The sequence below is a fragment of the Lissotriton vulgaris genome, chromosome 11, assembly GCF_964263255.1.
Source record: "Lissotriton vulgaris chromosome 11, aLisVul1.2, whole genome shotgun sequence".
Lineage (NCBI taxonomy): Eukaryota > Metazoa > Chordata > Amphibia > Caudata > Salamandridae > Lissotriton > Lissotriton vulgaris.
In genome coordinates, this window is record NC_141699.1 from 176,062,978 (window position 1) to 176,076,415 (window position 13,438).

Consider the following 13,438-nt stretch of genomic DNA (forward strand, 5'->3'; position numbering starts at 1 on the left):
TCCCGCTGGCTCAGGGCTTCGAATTCTACCCTGAGTATCCTGCGACACGGCATGGATAGAAGCGCCGTTTCCTCAAGCTGTCTTCACCGCGCTGGTGCGCTGTTCTGTTTGCCGGCTGTTGTCATCGCGCTGTGCGCACTACCACCGCTGGTATACGCAGCGCTGAAACTTTGTCTTTGGGTTGTTTCCTTCGCGCAGGAGCGTTTGCTTTGTTTTCCGTGTGGCCCTGCGCTAGAGCGCAATATAGGGCCACCCATTTCTGCCTCCAGTATCCTAGTAACGCAGGAGCGCTGTTTATGGCTAAGGGTAATAGCACAGGAGTGATTTTCGTTTTGGGTTTTCATTTTCTTTTGAACATTGGTTCTCCATTGCGCAGGAGCGCTGCTGGGAGAATAGCTCGGCTGGACTGAGCCTTGTACATAGCAAAGTTAGGGTGCCACCGAACTAGAGACTGAGATCTGATTTAAGTTCCCGCGCAGGAGCGCCTTCCTTTTCATTTTGCTTGGATGTCTCGCGCTGGAGCGCCTCTACTTGGCTATCCTCGTGAGATGCTGATTGATGCCTGAAAACCACTAACAACAGAATCACTGTTGAGTTCACGGAAGGTTGCTTCTGTGTGTGCTTGGGTGGGCTGCAGGAAGTGGGAAGGGTGGTTCCTTCTGATCTGGTTCTTTTCTGCTTTCCCAGCAGGTACCGAGACACCCGCAAGCTCCACACCCTTATCAAGCCTCTGCATCCTGGCTCCCTTCCCTGCGTCCATCTCATCCCTGCTGGGTCATTCACTCCACGAGGGTCAGGTGGGTACAGGGGCGGGCGCTCTAGTCGTCTCTGCGGAATAGCTTCACAAGCAAAGGTAAGTCTTGTGGGGCACCCGACAATCATACCACAGGGCCAGGAGACCCAGTTTACCGAATTCCTGTTTGACGAAAACAAGCCAGGTTATTTTTGCTGCACTATTACAATTTAATATTTCCTTCAGTTCTAGCCTATAGTTTGACAGGTCTGGCATTATCCAGAGCCTGCGCCAGAACCTAAGGGGTTTTAGTGCAAGCTCGTCCTGAATAAAACTCAATCCCAGGTCTAGCCTTAGCGGAAGAAGCGGTGTGCTTTGGGGGAGCGCCAGTAGCTGCCGGATACATTTTGTTTCTGTGTTGGGGATTTCGGGCCTGCTGGAGTGCCCCCATACCTCCCCACCGTAGATAGCAGCTGCCCTTGCCTGGATTTTGTAAATCTCCAGCGCAGGCCTCACCGGTTTAAAAGACTATGTATTGGACATCTTGAGGATTCCCGCCGTCAGTTGGGACAATTTCAGTTGCGATTTAACCTGTTGGGGGCCCCAGGACAAATTTTCATTTATCGTGACCCCTAAATACTGAAAGGTCTGTACCCTCCCCAGTCTTACAAATCCCAAAATAGGCGTAGGGCGGGTGGATGCCGGTGGATTAAAAATCATAAATGTCATTTTGTCCGCATTAATCTCCAATCAACGACATTGACAAAAATCCACAAAACCTTCCAGTACACGTTGGATCCCCAAGGGAGATTTGGAAAGCAGTAGGGTGTCGTCAGCGAACATGATCGCCGGCACCCTGCTGCCAGCCAACCTGGGGGCATCATTATTGGGGGCCGCATCCAGATGCGATATAACATCATTTACATAGAGGCAAAACAGGGTCGGTGCCAAAACGCACCCCTGCCTCACCCCCCTGCCAACTGGGAATCTGGAAGACAGCGCCCTATTCCTTCCACACCTGACCTGTGCAAAATTCCCTGCGTGCAGCCTCATCAAAACACACAATATTTCATGCGGAACACCCAACTCCAGAAGCATCGCCCAAAGTTTTCGCCTAGGCACTAGGTCAAAGGCTGACCGGAGGTCCACAAACACCATGTAGAGGCTGCCACCCTCTATTTTTGCCGTTTTCCAATATAGGAGAATAAGTCGAAAGATCTGATCCATGGTGGATGTGTTCCTCCTGAACCCAGCTTGATACGGGCTGAGGACATCATGTTCCTCCATCCAATCCAGCAGGCGATCCAAAATAAGCCTAGAGAAAAAATTTTGGGGAACGTCAATGAGGCTAATGGGCCGGTAGTTGGCTGGGAGCAGAGGAAAACCCTTCTTAAATATTGGGACTATCTCTGCTCCCAGCCAAGTACCGGGCACTCCAATGCCTCTAAGAACTGCATTAAAAAGGATGTGCAGATCGGGTCCCCAGATCCTGGGCTGATGCATAAAAAGATCACCAAGGAGCTTGTCGAGGCCAGGAGCTTTTCCACAGGCAAGTGTCCCAATAACGTGGCAAACCTCCTCTAGAGTGAATTCCAACTCAACTGGCTGAACAGCTAGATTTACGGGAGCCGGCATCATATCTGGACCCATTTCAGCCAAGTATAGGGCTTTAAAATGATCTTCCCAGACCCCAGCCTCAATATTGGGTTCTATAGCAGATTTTGGTTCTCCAGACCCTGTACTTACTATTGACCAAAATCTGCGTGCATCCCTGGAGTCTAGGGTGGAGGTTAAGTTGGTCCACCTTTCCATATCCCACTCTTTCTTTGTGTGGTTCATTATCTCCTTATACTGGAGTCTCAGGGTGTGGATTTTATGTTTGTCACTCCCATCCTTGAGAGTTTTAAGCAATTCAGTTTTTGCCTTCCTACAGGAGGTATTGTACCATGAAGATACAGGCACCCTTTTCCTCCCGCTAGGAACCTGGCGATTGAAAACTACAGCTAAGCAGACTACCAGTTCCTGGTGCATGGACTGCAGTTTATAACATATCATCATCAGCAGCCATTTCCAAAAACTGAGAAGGTAGTGGAATGGTGGCTAGTACATATATATGGATTCAGTATTCACCTGTGAATCTGGATATTTGTGCTGTCCAATGTCACCAGGCCGTTTGTTGCAGTTCTCCTATATCCCACAGGCGGTCGTTCCAGCATGTCAATTGGATACCAGTATCTTACCAAAACTCCTTCACTTCGTAGGTAAGTCTCTACTTGCACCAACTCATTGACCTGTAATGTAAGAATTAAGTACTTGAACACAACTTTCATAAACTACATGAGTTTGGCCTTAATGCAATTTGTGGTAATGAACCTACATGCAAAACAACTTTTATAGTTCCCTGGCTGTCTTGGAGAATCTTAGTAAATGTCTAGTTTTCAAAAGTCTGTAGCCTACCCTAGGCAAAAATCTTAAATAACTGTTTACGACATTAATTTCAGAATCTTTACGGGTTTACTGATATGTCATTTAGAACTAGCATAGACCCAAATTATAACAATTATGACGAGATTTCCGAGAAGAGCACATTTTGTGTGCAAGACATTTTGCTGTTAAATATACAAGAGGGCTACTTATTTAACATACAACATAGAAATAAGGAGAACCTACACAAACAAGCACACAACTCTTGCATAAAATGTGTGCGATATTACCATGTAGCCTATTACTGAGTAATGGACGGAGTACAGATGTAACTGTAAAAATATGAGAGAATCCAATCAGAAAGTATCAGCTATCATCATCTCTGCATCTATACCATGATTTATAATTATGTTTGGCCTGAACCTTATGTGCATGATGGAAAAACCAGAAGTGTGAACATTGTCATTAGGGATAAAACTAAAGCCTTTGACTACCTAACAAAGTAGACTTAGAAAGTTTTCAGAGGGAGTATTAATCACATAAATCTGACGTCCCAGTTTTCTACCAAAACATGATTTACAAAACACAAATCCAAGATTCCTGGCATACGCACATTGCTAACTGCTATCCTAACCTTAACAAAGAGTAGTCTCCCAACTTGAGCTATAAACCCCAGACACGCTTGTCCTATACTGCTATAAAATTTCCCTAATTTCTCATTCAAGAAATCTTAATCACTCCAGTCGGTAACCATAGATAGCTACTGTGAAGGGGCTTGAAGAGTAGTCAGTAATTTTCACATATGCAATTTCAATATGTTTGTCTAAGGACACTCACTTTGAAGAACTAACCTAGGCAAAAATAAATTCATGTTGAATCAGGTTTTCTTTGAACTAATCATTTCAGAGCACTGTGGTCTTCTGCTATAGGAAAGAATGTTAAAATCATGAAGAATCATACCAACAGACTCGGTGAGAAAACTATACTAAGCTTGCTTTTCCAATAAAATCTAAATCGAAATAACTTAATTCTTTTGAGTCTTTTTAAAGCTGTTACAGCTGCCTTAGTAGGGCAAGCAGCAATGCTCCAGAATCATTTATTCTGCAATTCTGACAGTCTACATTTCTGAATGACCATGAAAATTATATTAGTGGTCAAAGGAGTTAAAAGAAAGTTTACATTTAGTTCTACAAATAAAGGCACCTCATACAGCAGTTTCAGCTCAGCATTTGCCCCCTAAATGTACTAAAGAAGCCAAAAGTATTCAATTTGTAAATGCATTTGAGAACATAAAATATAAAGATAATATATTTAGGAAATTATAAACCTAGCTCATTTGGAATGTCTTGTTGGTTTTTGGAAGCCATGAAACATTAACTCTGAAGCAGAAGAGTAGGACACAAGCTGTCAGACTGGCTCATTAAACAACTGCACATATTTAAATTCTTCTATCCTTTCCCACTCTTCAGGCATTTAGTAAACAACAGGCATTAGTACCAACTTTCCCAAAACGTTTGTTAACAAGCCAAAATTTTCCTTTAGTTAACCTGATTCAATATTGATTATTTTAGACATACACTTGTTTGCTACACCCACAATAATCAACCTCATCATAGTCTTCTGCCAATCACACTAAGATTGCAACGGACGGATTTTTAAACAATTCTGAGATAAAACTATATTTTTAATGTTTTCATAGTTAATACATGAGAACACAAGTGAAACAATATATTTAATGGATCCGCATTCAAACTGTAATTAAAGAGAAATCTAATGTGACAATATGCTCCATAAATGATAAAGAGTGCATGAAAAAAGAAAAAGTCAGTGGTAGGTTTCTGTTCAACTGAAATAGATTAAATAAAGCAGTTCAGAAATCGCAAAAGGGAGCAATAGAGACCTAAAACAGCAAATCTAAATCCTCCGTTTGGTTAAGATACAAACTCTACTTTTCACTAAGAGCTTGACTAGCTAGATTCTCTTATCCCTTGATTATTTCTGCAGAACAACTACATTTATTTAAAAAAAGGACATTAAGCATGTACGGCAAAAAAAGAGGTGACACATAAAAAGAAATACCCAGCCCAAACTGGATGCACATGTGCGTATACATATATGTATATATAAATCTATACTTCTCACTGAATCAACATCAAGAACAACTCCATGTAGAGCAAATGTCTTCAGCATCCCACGTATTGCAAATTTAGGCAAAGCTGTCCCAACGGAACTGCTGGCAACATTGTTGCTGTCAGGAGATCGTATCACCACAGTTAGGCCTAACAAAGAAAACAGAATTTAAGAGACATTACTCTTTAGATGGAGTCACAAGTATCAAGTAAATTATGTAAGAATATTTAAACAAAGGTAAATAAGCTACACAATTCAAGAAGCAAGTATAAAATTATATACAATTATAAAATTACTCTGTTAGCTGAATACTTTTTCTTAAATCTAACCATGGAATTTTGAGCAAGAGTTAATATCCTCTATGCTAGCAATCAGAATTTCTTGCCACATCTCAATTAAACCCAGATATCAAATAGTAAACGTAAAACATGTAAGATTCTTCAATTTATTTTATGTTTACATTTTTTATTGGATTATACAATAAAAATACATAGTAAATATCTATTTCATAAAACAGTAGATCAGTGACAAATAGAGAATAAATTTTGTAATGAGAAAGAGAAGCGGATAAATATAATAAATAAGATAAATAAGAAATTAGTATGTATAAATAGTGAGATATGGATAAATAAATAGATAAATTAGTAAATGTATACATAGTAATAAAAACAAGGAAAGAAGTTAACAGTGCATACTTCCATAACCTGTCATAATAAATAACAATATATAAAATGTATGAATATGTCTTATATTTAAGTAAAAATAATGATTTAATAGAGATAACAAGATTGATAAAATTAGGTTGTACAAAATTAAATGAAGGCGAAAATATGATATGAAAAGTGAAGAGGAAACAAAAGAAGGAAGAAGAAGCAGAACAAAACAAAACAAAACAAAGCCAGTGTAATAGGGGGAGGGGAGATAGAAGGTAAAAGTATGAAATAGTGTAGAAGAAGAATATAGAATAGTGAATTAAATAATTGGATTATTTACATTAGTAGAGAGAGTTGGGTTGGAATCATCATTGATTTTGGTTTTCAGAAAGGGAGACCAGGTTTGGAGAAAGATGTCAACTTGGTTCTGGAGATTGTAAATTATGGGCTCATGCAAGGCTGTCTGCATCATTGCCACCAACCATTCTTCCTGAGAAGATACAGATGGAGACTTCCAGTGGTGCAAGATGCAAATCTTGGCTGTAGCCAATGTAGTGTGAAGAAGGCGAATTTGTGGCTTGGAACGTTTTGGGAAACTACGGAAATCATGCAAAAGAATGGCGGCAGATGTAAGTGGTAAAATTAATGACATCGTGGAGTTCAGGGTTTTCCCAACAAAAGTCCAAAAGGACCTTGTTTGTGAGCTTTCGCAAATTATATGGGCTATGTCACAACCAGGAATGGAACATCTCCAGCACGTAGAATGTGATAGCAAACCAGCTTTGTATAATTTAATCGGTGACCAATGCCAATCATAAAGAATTTTAAAGATGCCGATTTTAAGCCGCGCTTCACGAACACCTTTGTGCAATTCTTCCAGTATTTGGTCCCATTCAGAAGTCATATATGAAATAGATAACCAGGATTGCCATTTATTCCGAAGAGTATGGGAAAGAGGTTGCGAAAATAGAGGAAGTAAAAAAGTTTTATAAAGACCAGAGGTCACACCCTTAAACTTCTCCCATAATTGTAGATAAAATAATATTGGAGAAACCTGAAGCAACCAAGGGGGGGATCCCATGTGTTTCTTCAGACATTGTTGGAGTTGAAAGTATTTATAGGAGTACTGTGTTGGAAGGTTAAATTCCTCAGAAAGTTGAGAGAAAGTTTTTAAATCTCCATCATGAAGAAGTTGATCTGGGGAATAAATGCCGGCTTCTTGCCATAAAGGCCAGGATAAAGTGTGACCATAGATACAAATGGCTGGGTTGTTTCATAGGGGAGCTTTCATATGAATTCGCGGATTTGAACTGAGTATGCGATGACCCCTCTGCCAAGATCTGTGCATAGCTAATAAGATCGGATTTTTAGGGTCAGAAGAACTAGTGCCACTACTATATAAAAGACATAGTCCCGAGTCCTGAGATAGAAGATGACGTTCAACAGAGACCCATTGTGGAATGTCTTTAGATCCTGGCAGAAAGTAAGAGAGTTGGGAAATGTATAAGGCAAGTGAATAGTGTTCAATGGATTGAAGAACCATCCCTCCATATAACTGGTGGGCCTTTAGTTTAGCCGCAGCAAGACGTGGCTTTGCTGAACCCCAGATAAAGAGCTTCCTCTTGGAATCTATTGATCTAAGGGTAGCTAAAGGAATTTTAAGAGGGAGCATGCCTAAAACATAAATGAATCTTGGTAAAGTAACCATCTTGATTGCTTGAACTCTACCCCATAGAGATAATCCTAGAGCTTTCCACTTATCCAAATCTCTCTGCATTTGAGAGCATAAAAGAGCTAAGTTATCCGCAAACATACTTTCCAAGCCTCTATTGACCAAAATTCCTTGGTATTTCAGATGTGAGGATTGCCAGTGAAAAGGGAATCCATAAATTGCTGATTTCGTAGTGCCAATCGAAATAGGAAACACTTCACTTCTGTCCCAATTTATTTTGTAACCGGAAAAGGAGGAGAAATCATTAATAAATTGAAGGAGAGCTGGGAGAGATTGGGGTAAATTAGTAAGAGTAAGAAGAATGTCATCTGCATATAAGTAAATTTTAGAATGCCCAATTGGAAGAAGGACACCTGTAATATCGTCAGATTGTCGAATTGCAGCAGCAAGAGGTTCCATTGCTAAAAGAAAAAGAAGGGGGGATAACGGGCAACCCTGGCTCGTACCTCTCTGAATTGGGAATGGGGTAGATAAAAAACCTCCACAATTTACTTGAGCTGAGGGGTTTCATATAATAAACATACTTTATTAATAAATTGGTCGCCCAACCCAAATCTGTGCATTATTGTAAAGAGATATTCCCACTCAATGCGGTCAAACGCTTTTTCTGCATCAAGCGAAATGGCCAAGGCGTCTTCTGGAACACGTTTAGCAGACCATAGTGTATGAGCCAGTGTACGGAGATGGTTTCGAGAGGAACGACCCAGGAAAAAAACCCACTTGAGAATTATGTATCAAGGAGGGCAGCACTTTTCGGAGAAAGGACGCTAAGATGCTAGCTAGAATCTTAATATCAGAGTTTAATAAGGAAATAGGGCGATAACTACCACATGAAAGAGGATCTTTGCCCGGTTTGGGTAAAACAGCAATAATTGCCTTATTGGAAAGGGGCCCCAGTGATGATTCTTTATCAGCTTCAAGAAACTTAGAATGCAAGGTATCAATCACATTCTGGCCAGCCCATCTATAAAATTCAGCAGGAAAAGCGTCCTCACCAGGGGCTTTATGGTAAGGCAGAGCAGCGATAGCTGTAGAAATTTCATCTCTTGAGATATTACCCTCAAGCAAGACTCTGGCATCATCAGAGAGCCGCGGGAGATTCACCGCTTGTAGAAAAGATGACATCTTATCTAAGTCAAGTTGATTGGTAAAAAGAGGCAAATTCATTAACTATTTCCTGAGGCCTGGTGAGTATATCACCTTGAACCGATCGAATAGCGGGAATAGCCATAGCAGCTTCTCACTGACGTAATTGTGCAGCTAATAATTGGCCAGCTCCTTGTTTGTAATGTCTTCCTTTCATTCTTTGCAAAGCATATTCAGCCTTAGATGTAAAGAGACCATTAAGGGACATGCGTGTCTGCTCTAATAATTTGCGATTTTGTAAATTAGGGTCTGATATATATAATTGAGAATAATGCTGAATGTCCCATTCGAATTCTGCTTGTTTTGCAATAATGTTCTTATTAATGAGAGCAGCATCCCGCATTAATTGTCCTAAAATGGTGGCTTTTGCTGCTGCCCATACTGTTCATCTAGACGTAACAGAATCCTGATTAGTAGAGAGATAATCTTGGAGGTGGGATTGCAACTGAAGTTTACCCCTGGGTGTCCTATATTTCTGTATGCTTATACGCCATGGTTACCCCCCGGTTTTGATAAACCTAAATCTAGAGATAAAAGAACAGGAGAATGGACAGATAATGCTTCTTCCAGAATTTTAGAATCTGTGACCAGTTGAACCGCTTTCTGTGATAGAAGAAAATGATCTAAGTGGGAAAATGTGCCATGTAAGGAGGAAAACGACGTATATTCTTTTTCTTGTGGCTGGCTGAGACGCCAGTGTGTAGTGTAGTTCCTAGTTTCCCACTAGGCCCTGCGCATTGGAATAACATAAACAGTAGTATCGACGTAGAAGTGCGGATCTTCCAGGCCTCTACTGACTATGCTAAACTTAATTGGGTGTGTTACCAACTAGCTCAGAGGTCACTGGAAACTTTCTTCTCTGCATAGGAAGTGATCAGCTTCCCTGGCACAGACAAGAAGGGATTCAGCTTTCCAACAACCGTGCAACATGACAACTTTGCTCCTCAGATCAAGAGTCAATCTCTAGGGTCGTGTGAAACAATAGACAGTTATTTTACTCAGTCAGGTTGGTGCAGTTTACTTTCACAATATGTAGAGAACAGAGAGACGGGCGTTTGTCAATAAAGGGTTAACATTTATTGAACAGTCTTTCTTCTCGTACAAGAGAAATGTATTGCCACAATTGCAAGACTTGTTATGATAAAAAGTACGTACAGTAAGAAAAGTATTGCGAAATAATACTGTAAAAGCATTGATATGGTTTCTTAGCCATACAATGGTTTAAAAGTAATAAAACATATATACATTCATATATACATTAGGCTAACATACTCAACTGGTGCTTCTAACTACGCCTACCCCAGTGTACCTGACCTAAGCCTAATACGTGGGAGGGGAGTAAGTAAGTAGCTTTAAGTTAAGTTGGTTTTGCCAAGGTTTGCTTCAAGAATTCTCTTCTAATGGTTTAGTCAACACCATACCTCTGAATAGAATGATGGAGGTCTGGCATCTCCTTCAGGGGGAACTCGGTATCCCAGTCACCCGCGAGGGCAGACTAGAAATGCTGGAGCTGGATTTCTCTGCAGGAGAAAGACAGCGTCTCTCTTCAGCGCGTCGAGGAGGAGGAGGGGGGACAGCGTCCGCGGGTAGCTGGCATCTGCTGGGCTTCTTCGCAGAGGGACGGCTGTTCAGCTCCTAGTTACACCACACCATCGTTCGCGCTTTAGCAGTGATAATGGTATCAGCAGCTTCAGGCGACGGGCAGCAGGCTGCAGCAACAGGGTGCTAGCTTCAGCTAACAACAGCAATGGGACACCAGCAATTGCTTAAGGCAACGTTGGTAATATTTATACCCGACAGGTGCCTGGTTTGACGTAAGTTTGCTGGACATAAGACGTCAACTAAAAATGTCACTAGGAAGTGATCGCTATCAGTTGCTCATTAGAGTTCCATTACTAATCAAAACACAGCAAGCGGGGATTTCCAGGTTTGCTGAGTTTTTATCTTGTTGAAGAACTCGGAGTGTTAATCTAGGAATATCAGATAGTGACTTCTGCTCTGTCATTGCACTAATTGGTCGCAAAGGAAGTGGCAGAGAACTATTCTGGAATGTGGCTCTGTTCGTGTGAGGCCAGAGATGACTTTCTGAATATCGCACTTGAACGGTTATGCCAATATAGGGAATAAATGGATTTATAGCCGAATAGGGGCATAAGGTCACAGTATCGATCAGGATCCTAGATAAGCACGCAACAAGTGGTCAACCAAACCGTTATCTGAGAGCAAATCTTTTAAAATTGCCCTATCTGCTGCATTTACCCTGTCACACTCACCCGTTTTGTCTAAGATGGGATCTTGTACCAAATTCCAGTCCCCTCCAATAAGATATTGTGAGGCATTTATCACTGTAAGAAGACTATTCAATAGAAGGAAAATTGATTTTTAGTGCCAATCGGAGAGTAAATAGATCCAAGACAGATTGAAGAATTCCCAATACGTAATTTAGCAAATACATATCGACCATCAGGATCTGACCATGTCTTGGAAATCGTAAATGGAAGAGATCTCCGAATAAGAATTGCCACTCCACATTTATGGATAGGATTAGCAGTGGTAGAGTCATTTTTTTGAATGCTGCTATGAATGACCTTCCGACCCAATCTCTACTGAGTTTGTTACATTCAATCTCATCAAGATGTGTTTCTTGCAATAAAGCTACGTCCACAAGCTTGGACTGCAAATAAGAAATGACTTTCTTCCTTTTAATGTAATGGGTGAGACCATGCACATTCTATGTAATGACAGATAGAGGATGAGTGTTAGTCATGATGGGATATATTCAAATGATATCAATAGTTAATACGATAAACAAACAATAAGAAGAAGTTGAGAAAAGGGAATAGGACAGGGTGAGAGGATGGTTACTCTGGCTATGAAGAAACAAAAGAGGGTGCAGTATCAAAACTCATAAGTGAAAAATGTAAGAAAGTAAAAAAGGAAGATGTAAGAAAAGAAAAAAGAAAAAGCTACATAGAAATAGAGAAAGGAGACTCAACAATATTATACAATTAGAATAACTATACCTTGTGAGAAATAGAAAGGAAAATCAAGATTTGTGTAGGTCTACAGCCTACAACTTTTCACTTTGGACTGCTAATTGCGGGTCTGGGCTCACTGCAGCACCACCACGGGTACAAACCCCCTCAGGAGAGTGGATTATTGATGTAAGTACTAGCCAGGACAATAAAGCAGGAAACCAAAGAGAGAAGAAAACTCCTCCTAAGGCCTAAATGCATATGTGGACATGTTTTAATAGGGAAAATTCATGATACCCATGTTTGGTCCCCCTGATTGAAAAATAAGTTACAGGTGAACACAAGAGTTGAGTATTAGCTCAGCTCCATAAGCTAATAGACCTGATAAAATAGAGGATTAACAGAAAATACAACTATGGGGATAACATGTGTCAACTAAGTCTATTGACCATCTGATGTGGATTTCAAGGGAGATCAAGACTTATCTCTACGTTGTTCATGTGTCGAAGTGACCGCAGGTTGCAAAGTAGATGTTTGATCTCCGCGTGCACGAAAAGGGCGACCCAAGTCTCTACCTCTATGGCGAACTTCACCAATGTTGCAATGTCTGTTGTAGGTTGACTGTTTAGATTGTGCAGATTGATCACAATGTTGATCATGAGAAACATGCTGTACATCCATATCCTGGATCAATAGGTTGTCAAGAAAATGTTGTAAATCCTCAAGGTTGTGGAAGTCTCTGGACTCGCCATTTTTAGTAATGCAAAAACGCGCAGGATCGAACAAACTGTACTTAAGGTCTAACTTCTGTAATTGTGGCCTCATTGACAAACAAGCATTTGCAATGCAATAGGTCTCGCCTTAGGAAAGTTGGAGCTATTGGTATGGTAAATGACAAATTTTTTATTTATGTGTTTTTTTTTAAATAACATAATTAATAGCTTTGTCATTTACAATGCCAATAGTTATAACTTTCACAAATGTGACACTTATAGCATTGGTAATGCAACATGTTTTGTATTTACGTGACTTACATGTGTTGATATTACAAATAAAAATGGCTTTTATTTCTTTTGAATAATTAATACTTAAAAGTGATTCTAATTTATAATGGCAATAGCTTAAACTTTTGTAAATAACTTTTGTGAACATTATGTTTAGTGTATTTTATTGTGACGAAAATCCAAGAACAGAAGTGAAATATTAACATCTTTTTGTGACATTTGTAATAAAGCTTGAAACATTGAATTTTGCGATAAGAAAATAGCACTTAATGTAACAGTACACTAATATAAGCAGCAAGTAACAGCTCCTGCTCGCAATGTTTTTTGGTGGGATTTTTATTCAGAATTACGCAAGCAGGCGTAATCGCACAATTTTCAGTAATTTCACGTCAAAAGAGTAACAAGAAATTACCAGAATTACTCCGATAATTCCGGAGTGATGAAACTTTTCCACTCGTGACAAATTGATGAGGCTTCTTCAAGTGCCCTCTGTATAAAGGAGTAGCACGTATTCTGCCACATATACACCGCATCTTTTTTTGCGCTGTGCCTGCCACATATGAAAGAGTTCCTCTTCCTGTCTACCGCATCCCTGAGTCTTTTCTATCCTGCCACAGATCAATTCTTGTGTCATGTCCACA

General features: G+C 40.3%; 1 protein-coding gene across 1 annotated transcript in view; it reads right to left on the reverse strand.

The window, feature by feature from the left end:
- HECTD4 (HECT domain E3 ubiquitin protein ligase 4) overlaps positions 1–13,438 on the reverse strand; it is a 2,691,195-nt gene that overhangs the window by 1,072,730 nt on the left and 1,605,027 nt on the right. The window contains exons 57-58 of the mRNA XM_086943079.1: positions 5,300–5,436; positions 2,864–3,024 (exon numbers count right to left, since the gene is read on the reverse strand). Of these exons, the coding sequence (XP_086799205.1) occupies positions 2,864–3,024; positions 5,300–5,436 (298 nt within the window). The remainder of the gene's footprint in view (positions 1–2,863; positions 3,025–5,299; positions 5,437–13,438) is intronic.